We start from the raw sequence: 14,015 nt of genomic DNA on the forward strand, positions 1-14,015 counted from the left end.
TACTTGATAAATGTGGGCTATCCCTCATTAAAACGGTCAGGTAACCAATTTAATCATGAGTATCCTCTAAATGTATTGGAAAAACACTTGCTGCTCTGGTTTGGATATTGGAGGTAGACATTGTTAGCAATGCTACAGTCAATGGGGCTAAAATAATTGCACTGAAAATGTTCATTTTTCCAACTTTAAAGCTGTTTCCCAACTGTCTCATGACAAACTTTACCGCACAGTACTAAAGTAATATTAGTTACAGAAACTGGTTTTCGGTCCCATTGACTTGCACTTGAATTGCTGCAGAAATTATCCCCAAAAAAAGAAACAATATGAGCTGTGGGCTAAGTGTTCCCAGTTCATGATGAATCAAATAGACTGTTTAAATCGTAATTATCCTTCTAATTGTAGTTGTATCTTTTTTAAAATTTGACTGTAAATCTGCTCTTTTGTAAATACGACTGTTGTTTTCTTCCTGCTGATTCTCTTGAGCACAAGTGATTAAAATATCAGATGCTGTGTGAAAATAAATTTTAAAAATAAAAAAAAAATAAAAATATCTTTTTTGTCTTTCAAACTGTATGAATGCCTTATGACCACATGGTGGTAGTGCAGTGTAATGACGTGATGTACTGGATAAGTAGTCATATTGGATTAGAGACTCCGGAAATGTGTGTAGTTGTGAGCATTGTGTTTCTTTGTCATAGTTTAACTGCACACAACTGCTTTGAGGGTGATTTACACCATTTAATTTTTTCACCTTCCACTTGTTGAATCATTTCCATCATGACTGAAATGAATGCAATGCAATATCTACATCCACAGCTCATGAATACACCATAAAAATGACAAAAATTCAAATGAAGCAGCCTCATCATAGGAGATGGCTTGCACTCTGTCAGCTTGAGCGAGCAGCAGCACTAACATAAACCAGATAAAACCACAATATCACAATATATTTCACATGCTTTGCAGTAATGTTAGCTTACCTGTCCAATAGGAAGAGATGTAATAATTGTCTTTTAAAAAGGGAAATGTGGGAGTATCCTCATTCAAGAAAAATAACAACACAGTTTCACCATGCATACATTATACAGTATATTATCTCACAATAATTTACATAATCTCTGGATTCTGTCTGTAATCATCATTTCCCTGCAGCTTGTTTCATTCCTCCTTTAATTATAACTGCAGGCGGTAATATTGTGTCCTATGATTTACTCCGGAGGAGGAATTGCAGACAGAGACAGCGAGAGGTGAAAAAGAGCAAGAAACTCCCCCTGAAGACATAAAGGAATGTGAACAGTGATAGAAGGCTCAATATTTAACGTTGAGCTGTACTGTAGGCAGAGAAGTGTTAATTGGCCTCACAGGAGCGGAGCATTGACTTGCTGCTGCCTCACACTGTGTTGTCTGCTTTATTCTATTCTATTATGTGCTTTCAGATGACATAACACACCCCCACAATACATACTGCAACTTGATTAACTCAACTTTTTTAATTTCTCTGCTATTTTTGACAGGAGACTGATTATTTTTCATTTTGAGAAGTGTGACTGATTTGCATTGATGTCAAAATAGTATCAGCTTGCAAATCAGCTAACTACCATGTCCTCACTGTATATACATATATGATTTGCACACATACTAGTGCATATAATAGAGGATCACATTTGTTAACAAATTAGCTTTCCAACATTGTTGCTCTTTTTTCAGTGGTTCCCAACCTGGGGGTCAGGACCCCCACAAGTGGTCACAAGATGAATGTAAGGGTCACCAGATGACTACAAGGGAAGAAAATAAGAAAAACAAAACACTGCTATGCAAAATTATGTGTTTTTAAGAATTTTCTCTTTTTTAATTCTTGTGAAATACTGTATTGTATTACTGTTTCTTATAGACATACATTTTATGTATTGAGGTATTGGGAGTAGACATTGCTTTGTAATATTAATAGTGATCGCAAGTACAAAAGGTTAGGAACAACTGCTTTGAAGGTGCAAAATGAAAGAATCAGAAATTTCCTCTCATTAATGAGTTAGTGGCTATTAAGTGAGCTGCAGTCAGCATCCTGATGCTCGCACTCTGTCAGCTTGAGCGAGCAGCAGCGCTAACATTAGCCAGATAAAACTACATTATCACAATATATTTCACATGCTTTGCACTAATGTTAGCTTACCTGTCCAATAGGAAGAAAGCTCTGGGTCAGACATTACCAGACTCCATTTCTAAGCTAACGTTAGCCAGTTTTGCTCCCTGTTGGCACTGTAGGGGGTTGGGGCAGAGGAGCGTGCACAAACATCACATCTGATTTTCCCAGCAAAACCGTCCAGAGTCCTTTACGTAGTCAACAGGCTATTATAAGCAACTGAGAAAGTCGGGGAAGGTCAATCTGTTCACTCATTGGCAATAGAAAGTAATTAATACATGGTTATTGCTTCACAATTCTCATATATAGCAGCTTTAATGTATCTCCAAAATCTAAACTTTTACATGTTACTCTAACCATAACCTTATCCTGGCCTTTTAATCTTAAAGGAATACTTGGGTAAATACATGAATATGTGGGGCACTTGGGGAAATATGCTTATTTGATCCACTAAAAATGAATACAGCTAGCGGGCAGGCAGTTAACTTAGTTTAGCGAAAAGACTGGAAGCAGCAGGAAACACTAACTAAAGTTCACTAATTAACACATTTTATTACAATGGCTTAACTTGTACTGAAACAAAAATGTAAAAACAACCCCCAGCATGTAACTCTGCAAAAGTGTAAAACTACAAGTTGTCCTTTTTTATTCCATTTTTGTACATCAAACTGAGGGTTAGCTTTATTTAGCTAGCATATGGTAGTAGTCCGGGCTGTAGCTTCATATTTAACGGACAGACATGAGAGTGATAGTGATCTTCCCATCTAACTCTTGGCAAGGAAACTAATAAGCATATTTCCCATTTCCCTGTTGACATTTTGTGGTAACATTGGATTACAGTGTGACCTTGTATAGGCATATGCTTTCTATGAAACTATCAATGCCCAAAGTCATTTATATGCTCATGCAGGCTACTGCCAAGGCAGTTTATCGGGTCACAAAAATATTAATAAGGAGACACTTTCTTGGAAAACCCAAGTATGGCTTCTAGTTTTCATACATGATCACCAATTCTCTGCCCTAGCAGCTCTCTGGGATGTTTACTGTATACTGAAATTGAATGATACTTGTGTTCCTGGCACACAAGAGTACAAGCCAGATGATCCACTTTCACCAGAAATCAATGACGACTTCTCAGACGGAAAGCGTGGGCTGACAGTTCCACTTTCAGTTTAATTTTAGCGTAATCTCTGAAGAGTTTGGATCCTCCTCTAATCTGTTCAGTGAACACATTGATTGGTGATGTGTGTGGGCTTCTCTGGATGCTCTTGTTTCACAGTTAAATCTGTCTGAATAATGAGAATCTGATTTGTTCAGCTGCAGGTGCTTCGTGTTTACTGAGGGATTAAAATCAATACAGGTTCATTTCTTTGGGAAATGGTCTAGTATGAGATTTAGCCCTGTCTCTGTGTGGTTGTCGTGCTCCCTTTCAGTATTTGAGTCGAGAAGTTACATGAAAACAATGAGCAAAATGCATTTGTTGAATGTATAATTTTCATCACACTCTGCCAGTAATGTAATATCCATTGTCCTATGTATTATGTTTCCAACATTATTTAGCAATTGGTTGATGCATTAGAGAATTTCACAGTGCATTTCTCTGTTTTTACATTTAGATGAAGTCATATGATGAATCACATACTGTATGGGGATCATTAGCTATACAAATGTTTTGTTTTCTACCGTGAGCTATTCGCTTCAACTTGCGGTATGAAGAAAAACCCTATTCAATTTGCATCTCATTTCTTTGACAGCCGGATGGAGACAAACTCAAAGACAGAATCGGTGGGAGAAGACGTGTCAGAGATAGAAACAGAAGCAAAGAAAGATGTAAGAGATAAGGTGCGGGGAAAAAAGCAAGCGAGCAGGTGGTAGTTAAAGACATTTTTCTGAGCGGCAATGAGGCTCAGGAGCACAGGGTCAATATTCAACAGTCCGACTCCTATCTCTGAGCGTTCACAGAGTGAATCCTCCAGCTAAAAATACCAGCACTGCTGCTTTATGACCAGAACTGATGAGCCGTGATACTGCTGCTTGCTCTCTTAATGCGCCTACAGAATTCAACCTTGTCCCCTCTCAGTTATCAAGTAAAACAGATTGGGAAGAGCAACGTTTTAATATGCCAGTAAAAGCTCTTTAGTGTGAAATTAGAGGGCATTGCCTTTAAAGAAATGACATCCGTGCTTCATTTACAGAATCAGTTTGAGTTTTCATGTCAAGAGAGATAGCCAACAGGTAGCCACACATAGACACACTAATGGGGAATGGTAGTGAATGGGACGAAAAGCTGATAGTAACAGCCACAGTGAGCTGGTCAAGTGCTCTTATATACATTTGACAGAGGAAGCATTCAACATTCAATCATCTAATGAAAATCTCTTCATGTAACTGTAGGTCAGTATTAATTGTGTGTCAAGTGGCCGAGTGTCAATGAGTTAAGCACAGCTGAACCCTTCGTAGCATAAATGAGCACATGAGAGATGATAACTACCTGGGACTAACACTAGGGCAAAAAGAAATTTAGGTATGGCTGAGTTGAAAGATAGGAAGCCATTTTATGTAATTTAGAGTCTAATTAGTTGTCTCTCAGCTGACCCGCTGGGCTTTGTGTGTTTAAAGAGTCAGATTTACTTTATTTAATTATTATTATTTAATATTTACTTTATTTACTGAAATATTTCTTTAACTATTTGATGGATTGTCCTGAAATTTTGCACTGATATTCATGGTCCCCAGAGGATGACTTCTCCTGAATTTCTCTCTAGCAAGCAAGCAAGCAAGCAAAGTTTATTTATATAGCACCTTTCACAAACACCAGTTACAAAGTGCTTCACAGTCAAAGAAGAAAAATAAAATAAAATAAAATCAGAATAAAATAAAAAAACAAAGACACCAGTTAAAATATACAAGGAGAGCAGATGAAATAGACAAATTAAGATAAAATAGCACATACTACCCAAATGCCTGTCTGAACAAATGGGTTTTTAGCTCCTTTATCTAGAGTGAGTCTAGAGTCTACATTATCTAAGAACCTTAAGCTTGTTGGAAGACTATTCCAAAGCTTAGGGGCTACTGACTCGAAAGCATGATCTCCCCGGGTCTTAAAATGTGTATGAGGTACACTTAGAAAGCCCCGGGAGGAGGATCTAAGAGCTCAACTAGTGGTGAAGGGGTGCAGAAGGTCCATAATGTACTGTGGAGCCTGGCCATGTAGGGCTCTATAAGTGAGCACAAAAATTTTAAAATGAATTCTAACATTTACTGGAAGCCAGTGCAATGAGATTAAAATAGGAGTTATATGTGACAATCTGTTAGATTGTGTTAAAAGCCTAGCAACTGTGTTTTGGACAGTTTGTAGTGGTGTATGGAAGATTTATTAAGGCAGGTAAAAAGGGGGTTACAGTAGTCCAAACGTGATGAAATAAAAGCATGTATTAACATCTCCATTTCATTTCTTGATACCACAGACTGGAGTTTGGCTATGTTTCTCAGGTGAAAGAAACATGATTGAGTTAGCATATTAACATGTGCTTCAAAGCTCATGGATTGGTTGAAAATTATGCCAAGATTGTGCAGGCAAGACCGGGAAGATGAAGATAAGGCACCAAGGTTCTGCCTGATTGATGATTGAAGATTATCAGGACCAAAGATTAGGATTTCTGTTTTGTCTGCATTTAACTGCAGAAAATGATTTCATCCTCACAGAGCCGTGAGCATGGCTATAGACTCTTAGTCTCTAGTGCATATAAGTGTATACATTTCATGTGTTCAAATCAAACACATGCCCAGTATATACTGTGTAGCTTGTTTTTTCTCCATATTTGTAATGATTAATTAACATGAGTTTTTCTCACAATCTTCTACAGTATAACAGCACATTCTGGCTTCCCACCCTAACAGATTGGCCAAACTGTAAAACACAAAGCTGAATTGACATTTTCTCAGCTCACATCATCAGTGATTGCAAGAAGTCAAAACTAAAACATGCTGCATGGGATATGATCAAAAGCTCCAGAGATTGTTTTCTCACCTGTTGTTTCCAAAGTAGACAATGAACACTAAACCTGAGCCTTTAAGCAAACATGTGGGTCCTTAAAATACTTAGAAAAAATTAAAATTTTAACATTTATAATTCCATGACAACATGGCAAATGCCATCTGTTGATGGAGATCATGTGATATGATCAAGCACTCCAGAAAAGCTAGTAAATGCAGTTTGGTCAAATTGGTCCCTCAAATAAAAAATATGTTTTTAAAAACATAATGTTATTTTGTGGCTGGATCTAATTGTCTGGAGCCTGTATATATATTTTTTTGTCTGTGTTAAAGTATAGGAGGAAGTATAGGAATAAATACAGAGCCCCACTATACTGTATCTACATTTAGCTAAAAGACCATTAATCATTATTCAACATGAATTACAGCAGAGGTAAATTGTGCAAATAAAAATGTCCTACAAATGAGAAATATCGCCTTTTTCTTTTTTAATCTAAATTTCTTCTAATGAAATATCACTTCTACAGGGCAAAGAAAGAAAAATACATTTCTCATAAAACATTTAATGAAAGTCCAACAGTGATGGTGAATTTGTGTGCTTTGGTTGGGTCTGTTAACATAGATGCATGAGATAGTTATCGCGGTCGTGAGTAACAATTATGCGACAATTTCTTCCTAACAAATAGCTTCATGTTTTATGCATGTTCAGGGATCCAGGAGCTGAATTATGATTAATGGGTATCAACATTCTTACAGCCTGGTCTCAAAAGTTGTGTTTTTCTGTGTGTGTGTACAGCCAGTGCTCCTGTGTGTGCTGCTACTGTCGGTTGGTGTTGATGTGCTGTTTACTCACACAAATGTCTTCTGTCTTTCTGTCTGTATTCCTCCTCTGTGTGTGTCTGCAGTAATGTTTGCCCCTGTGTGTGTATGAACCCACCCACCCCACCCATCCATGTGGACAGAGCGGGTGGCATGATGTCTGCCCAGAGGTGGCGTAATGGTTTTTGCCACCATCCCACACATTCAGCCCAGGGTGTGTCGGTGGCGCATGTGTGTCTGTGTGTGTGTGTGAGTGTGTGTGTGTGTGTGCAAGTGTGTAAGACTGCTATATTTAGAGATGTGGTGGTCCAGTAAACACACTGAGTAATGCTGAGATGCATCATTTTAAGATCGTATGACTCTATCGTCTAAACGTAATGCTTACACACACACACACACACACACACACACACACACACACACATACACACACACTGATGCAACATACAGCAAAAGTGAGCAGGCACTTTCTTTCTCACCTACAGGACCGTTTCGGATACTTGTTCGGCTCTTCATGCCAAATTTTTAAATAAAAAATCTGTGGGACAGAGCACTTATTATAAGGAGGAGTGTCCTTGTACACTTATGTGCACACAGACACATAAAATAATACATTATCAGATTAATTTCTCTTGATAGCACACACACATGCTTCTTGAGAAACAAACACACACTCTTGGACTGGCGAAATAGTTCAATATACTGTAGATCTCTTTCAGAAACACACACAATGCCCTCATAATGTGACTCTCCTCCTTATCCCCTCACATTCATCATGCTATCCTTCTATTCTCTGCCAGCGGAGGGTCTCCCTTTTAGTTAATTAAATCCGATTCTTATCCTCATAGCATAGGAGAATAAGGGGGTCAGCGAGAGGAGGAGAGAGAGAGAGAGAGGAGAGTTATTAGTGTCTCCAAACAAACATTAATAATAATACTAATAATCTTCTCACAAGCTGCTGGGACAAGGAAAGTGTGTGGCTGAGGGACTGAATGTGCAGCAGCCCATTTATTCTGCTGCACACACACATACAAAATACACAACTGCTCAGTGGGTCCCCGTACCCCCAGAGACCTGAAAAATCCCATTGTCACCTGTTTTTTGGCTATTTATAGAGGGAACCTGTGTCAAACTCTAGTAGTAAGACATTAAAGGTACACTTAGGCGATTTAGTATTGCACTTCTGTATAGTTAGGGGACTTACAAGAGATACATCAAAAGAAGAATCGTCAAAATCGAAGCAGCAGAGGCTAAGATATCCTGACTTTTATCTCAATTTCACGCATTTGCTACTATAAATGTCTAGTCTCCAAACCCGAGCCAAAATAACTCCGATGACATCATCAGGGGGCCTAACAGCACGTCTTCCCCCCCGGGCCCCCTAAAAGGTTATTACGGCCATGCAAGAAGGAGGGAGGGGTGTTTCATGCCAGCAGCCCACATTGAATTGACTTGAATTGAAGTGAATGAGAGTATTGAGGGCAGGGGGAACACACACACACACACACACACACACACACACACACACACGCACACACAGAGGAAATGACAAATCTATGCACTTTTTTGTGTAATGATTGTATATCATTGTCGTTACCACCATGCCAGTGAAGCTGGAGCTGCTGGATTAAAATGAACAGAAGTCAACTGAACTGAACTGAAATGAGGAGTGAGGGGAAGGAGATGGCAGAGAGAGGCATACAGAGAGAGAGAAGAGAGAGGAAAAGTGAGAAAGACACACACATAGAGGAGGAGAAAGAGAGAAAGGGAGAGTGACATCACATCTCCCAGCCTCTCTCTCCCTCTCTCTCTCTCTCTGGTCCTCTCTCTCTCTCTCTGCCACCTTTGCTCCACTTCTCGCCGAGGAGGCGCTCAGTACAGTTTCTCGCTACGCTCCTTCATCGGCTCTTAAAAAAGGGGCTGGACCACGGACAAGAAGGAACAAGAGGAAGACGCAAAACATATTTTTGACAGGATGAACAACAGTTTCCTAAACATGGCGTCGATAGGCGACTTCGACCCGCTCAACGCGTCTATTCCTGCCACCAAAGTTGAAATCACAGTGTCCTGCAGGTAGGGGAATGTGTCTGTCTAACCTGGTTTCACTGTGTATCAGCAGGATTACGGAAAAACACTGAACCTGTACTTTAACTTCTGCCAAGTTTACGTTTAGTTTCACCTGTGCGTGACGACAACCACACCGAGAATATAGCGTGAAAAAATGTCACATTTAAACGTAACATTTGTGTACTTCTGTGTAGGCTGTGTGCTGCCACTTTTACTTCACTTCACCGCCGTTAAAGCGAGCTGTTAAACTGTTTTATGAAGACAGGGACATCAAAGAAAAAGTGTGCGTATCTTATGAATACTTTATGGTAATAGCAGTGGTTCTCAAAGTGGGGTCCGGGGACTCCCTGGGGAGTTTGAGGGGGTTCCAGGAGGTCCCCAGCAAAAAGGGGAATTTATTTTGACTATAATTCCATCCATAAATAACACAGTGACAGAATGTGTGACTATGTTGGTCATGGGTTTCATACGCTTTCTGTAATAAAACATCTAAAAGGAAAAATCTTATCAGATGGGTGTCATTGGTCTAATTTGTGTCAGATTAGGGGTCCTTGACGTGAAAACGTTTGAGAACTACTGGTAATAGCAAGCTCGAGCTCATCACAAACTATTGAGAAGCCTACTAGGAATACTAGGGTGATACCAAAGTTTTTTAATTTGATATGATACTGGTACATTTTGTTACAATATTAAGAATTCTGATACCAATACTGATCATTTCTTAAAAGGGTAGGCCTATGTGATATTTCAAAATAGGGTAATGATCATTTTTAGAAATTAGTGACAAATTTATTGCAAAAGCAAATATGAGTACAGTTAAATAAAGATGTCTGTGCCAAGAAGTGTAAGAAAATAGCCCAGTATTTTATACAAATACTATGATTAAATGATAATAAAATAAACAAATAATAACATAAATATGAATAAAATACATTGAAATACCAATAGTGCACATTTACACTTTCTTAAACATTTCTGAATCTTCTTAAACAGATTTGATTTTTTCATAGCAACTTCCTCTTTCTGCATATTCTACATATACACATACACTATTTAAGCTTCCTGGCAGCAATGTTCAGAAAAAAACCCAAAACAAAACAAACCCCCTCCCAAAACATTCATTTTCTTGCATTCTGACATTTCCTTAGAAATCAAAACAGAAAGATTGTGGCATTGTATTTACTTCATTTTGATTGCTCATAAAGATATCATATCCTATCTTTTTAAGCCCACATGAAAAAGCAAGTTATCTTTTTACGTAATCTCTTTGTAAAGTGTTTGGGGAAAAAAGTTACATTTTCCTACATTCTCACATTTCTTTGGTGCATGTTCTCAAGAGCTATATCTCATTTACTCAAGTCTTAGTTTGGTGTTCAGGAAAAGTAACATGTTAATATTTTTAGCTTTAAAGGTGCAGTGTGTAGAATTTAGTGGCATCTGGCGGAACAGACCTGGCAGAAATGGAATATAATATTCATAAGTATGTTTTAATTGGTGTATAATCCCATGAAAATAAGAATTGTTGTGTTTTTGTTATCTTAGAATGAGCCCTTTATATCTACATAGAGAGCAGGTCTCCTTCCACAGAGCCCGCAATGTTGCACCGTCATGTTTCTACAGTAGCCCAGAACAGATGAGCCAAACACTGGCTCTGGAGAAGGCCTTTAGCATTTTTCGTGAATTTCGCGCTCACCGTAGGTTCTCCTACACGCTTGAAAGGAAAGGGTGAAGGCGAGGGGTTGTAATTTGCAACCTCACTGCTAGATGCCACTAAATCTTACACACTGGTCCTTTAAGCGGATTTCGCCTCTTTCGCAACTAATTGTCTCTCTGCCTTAGAAAACAGCCTGTGCGACTGTTCGTGGCTGTGCGGTCGGCTCCCATGTCACATGACACATAGGTTTCCACAGTCATGTGACACAGGCCAGCTAAGTATATCAGGGCTGGTTATTGGCACAAACATTATACAAAAGTACTGAAAACTTAATAGCAATATTTTTTGTAAAGGAAACGATACAATGAGTAGCTGGTGAGTCAAAGTATAGCCTACCTTAAACGCTTGCCAACTTTTTGACATTTCCAAGTTTATAGTGATAACATTAGTCTATACTATCTTAGAAAAATATATCAAGTGTGATAAGGTGTTTACAAAAACACAGCTGGATGTAAAGACCATTTCTAGCATAATACAGCGATACAATGGAAGATAGTAAATGCAATACAATTGAGTGGGAATTCCACCATTACGATGAGTTACTCCTAAATATTTCCTAGCTGTGTTTCCTCTCCTTAGAGTTGTTTTGAGTGCCGTCGTTGTGTGATTTGACAGCTGATTCTTCGGTATTCTTGTTGGAGCTGGTTGGTCCCCTGTCAAAGAGAGGGCATCATTTTGGCATTTAAAAGCACATTACTTGCAGTTATGGCGTGTGAACATGTTATCTGACATGATGGAAACAGGCAGAGTAAACAGGGGACAGAGCTGGTGTGTACTTAACCCCCCCTTTGAAAGGGGTCTTTCTCTCTCATTCAGGGAGGAATTTCCACTCTGCACGCGAGCAGGGTGAGAAATGCAGTGAATGCGGTTTATTTCCGCCAGACTGGTGACCCACAGTCGGCCACAGGCTGTACGATTCACAGGCCAGACACATATGTTTTGAGACGCCTGTGTTGCCTCTGTAAAATAAAAAAGGTCACATATTACTTGTGCTCTCAGAGATACCATACACCATTAAATGCTTAGGATAAACACACCATATATACAGAAAGAGCTGCTGAAAACAGTGAAGTGTCACAGCCATGAAGCTGTAAAATAGGTTACAGTGCATTTGGATAACAGTGATGTGTACAAATAGATACCATCAGCAGTGTTATATCTCTACAGGCTATAAGCATGCTGTTAAAATCAGTTGCACACAATAGGATGTAGTGTATAGGAGTTCCCCTGTAATGACAAATGAGCTTTCATAGGAGACAGTACAGTGGGCCTGTGTAGCTGCTGATAAGTAAATGCCGTGTAATGACTGTACGTGTGCAGGTATTTGAATGAGCAGAATTTTCCTGTTAACTTTTGCTAAATCCAGAAAAACATGTTCCATCTCAGGCGGATATTCAATTGAAATGTATGAAATTGAAACTGAAAATTCTGTTGCAGTGTTGCTGTGTTAATTTTGGCATCAGTGCCTTGTTTGTGTTGTGTTTTTGTTGTTTTAAACTCAAACATGCAGGTCATACTGCAGGTCAGATTCTAATACAATTTGAATAGCTGATATATTTTGGCAGTGCAAAAGACTTCCATCCATGCTGTTGATTTCCAGTAACCGGATTAATATGAGTGCTACAAAATTAGGGTAGGCATCAAACGTCAGTCATATTCTTTTTAATTTAACGTGAATGCACAATGAAGTCCATTTTGTCAGTGTTTTCCAAAGTTTAGAAATTACATTGACTGGTCTGATGCACGCTCTATTCAAACATCAAACTTTCAGACTCTGATTGATGTTACATCTATACTACTCGGCTTAGAGGAGCGGACAGAAACCGTCTCCTGCCCTGCCTTAGTCGCTCAGTTACTGTAGTTACTGTATTTCCAGAGGGTCTCTGTGCAATCTCCTTAGTAACAGAGAGATCATGTCATATTCCAGCAGAATATATGACCATGTTTGGCAGAGTTGGCTAATGTCTGAGTCACCCAGCTCCTCGGCCCCCAGGGTGGGAGTGTGTTTTAGTGGTCGTCCTCTTACCTCCGACCCAAGAGCTGGAACGCCATGGTTACAGCCAGGTGTGTGTCCATGTGTTTATGTGTTTGTGTGAGCGCGTATACTTTGCATTTTTGTGCATGTTTCAGTGTTTTTTTTTAAAGTGGACATAATGGGTGGTGTAAAATATCACCATGGTTACTACTTTTTTAAAGTTTCCCTCTGTGTGTGTGCGTGTGTAGGGGGGTTGTTAGAGTGTGAAATCCTACTGAGGAGACAATTGCTTAAGAGAGAACAATATGAATGAGAGTCCATTGTATCAGACAGTTTGGATGATAATATGTGTAACGTGGCTGCAATGATAGTCACTGTGATAGTCACAGTCGATCTAGGATGAGAGAGAGAGCCTGAGAAAACTGTTTGAATTTTAACAGGTCATGTAATTGAGTCCAAAGTCTTATATATGAGTGTATCTTATGGAAATTAGTGCAAAAAATCTATATGGTAAATTAATTCAGCTCGCTTCTAATGCAAATCTGCTGTGTCGAAACACTCAAGTCTGATTTTAAGCTGTTTTCACCTGTTTCAGGGAAAACTGTAACAGGTAATTTGCCAACAAGTGACATAATCATCACTGGTTTTCATTTTTAATTTGATATTCATACTCATTAAGCCTCTTTAATAGGCTGAATAACTTGTCAAGATGAAGTGTGGAAAGAGAGAGCGCCGGCGAGAGAAAGAAAGACAACAGATAGAGAAAAAGGTGAGAAAATAGACGACATGAAGCAGATACTCTCATTCCAAGTAGCCCTCCTCATGTAATTGCTATATAGTTAGTTGTGACATAACCATGAAGAAATATTGAGAGATCCTCTCAGCCTGCATCTCCACATAATTCAGGTAATGCTCTGAGGCTGTGGGGGTATGAAGTAAGAGCTTGGCTCAGACTCAGCAGCAAGCTGGAGACATTTTTCTGATCGATGGGAGAGCCCGAGGTATCAGCTGTGATCAATGCGCTACAAACGCTGCCTACTGCGTCGCACAAAGGCACACACGCAAAGAAGTATGTTCACATACGCTGTACACTGTAGGTCTACGTATATGAATGATTGTACACACAAACCATTTCTCACCCGCACACAGAAGAATAAATGAATCCCTGATGCCCTTTCGTGTTACCACCTACATGTTGGAACCAGGGGGACTCAAATATTCCATTACAGTCATCGATTGGGCCGACGCTCCGGCTGTTACCTGTTTTTCCACACTCAAACGCACACACATGTACGCACAAAACC

The 14,015-nt window shown here is 39.2% G+C and overlaps 1 protein-coding gene across 2 annotated transcripts in view; it reads left to right on the plus strand.

The window, feature by feature from the left end:
* The first annotated feature begins 8,720 nt into the window (after positions 1-8,720).
* LOC137175730 (copine-8) overlaps positions 8,721-14,015 on the plus strand; it is a 97,278-nt gene continuing 91,983 nt past the window's right edge. For both annotated transcript variants that reach the window (XM_067581560.1, XM_067581561.1), the window contains exon 1: positions 8,721-9,028. In XM_067581560.1, coding sequence (XP_067437661.1) covers positions 8,931-9,028 — 98 coding nt within the window. In that variant the 5' untranslated portion in view covers positions 8,721-8,930. The remainder of the gene's footprint in view (positions 9,029-14,015) is intronic.

This window comes from Thunnus thynnus, chromosome 23 (genome assembly GCF_963924715.1).
Source record: "Thunnus thynnus chromosome 23, fThuThy2.1, whole genome shotgun sequence".
Classification (NCBI taxonomy): domain Eukaryota; kingdom Metazoa; phylum Chordata; class Actinopteri; order Scombriformes; family Scombridae; genus Thunnus; species Thunnus thynnus.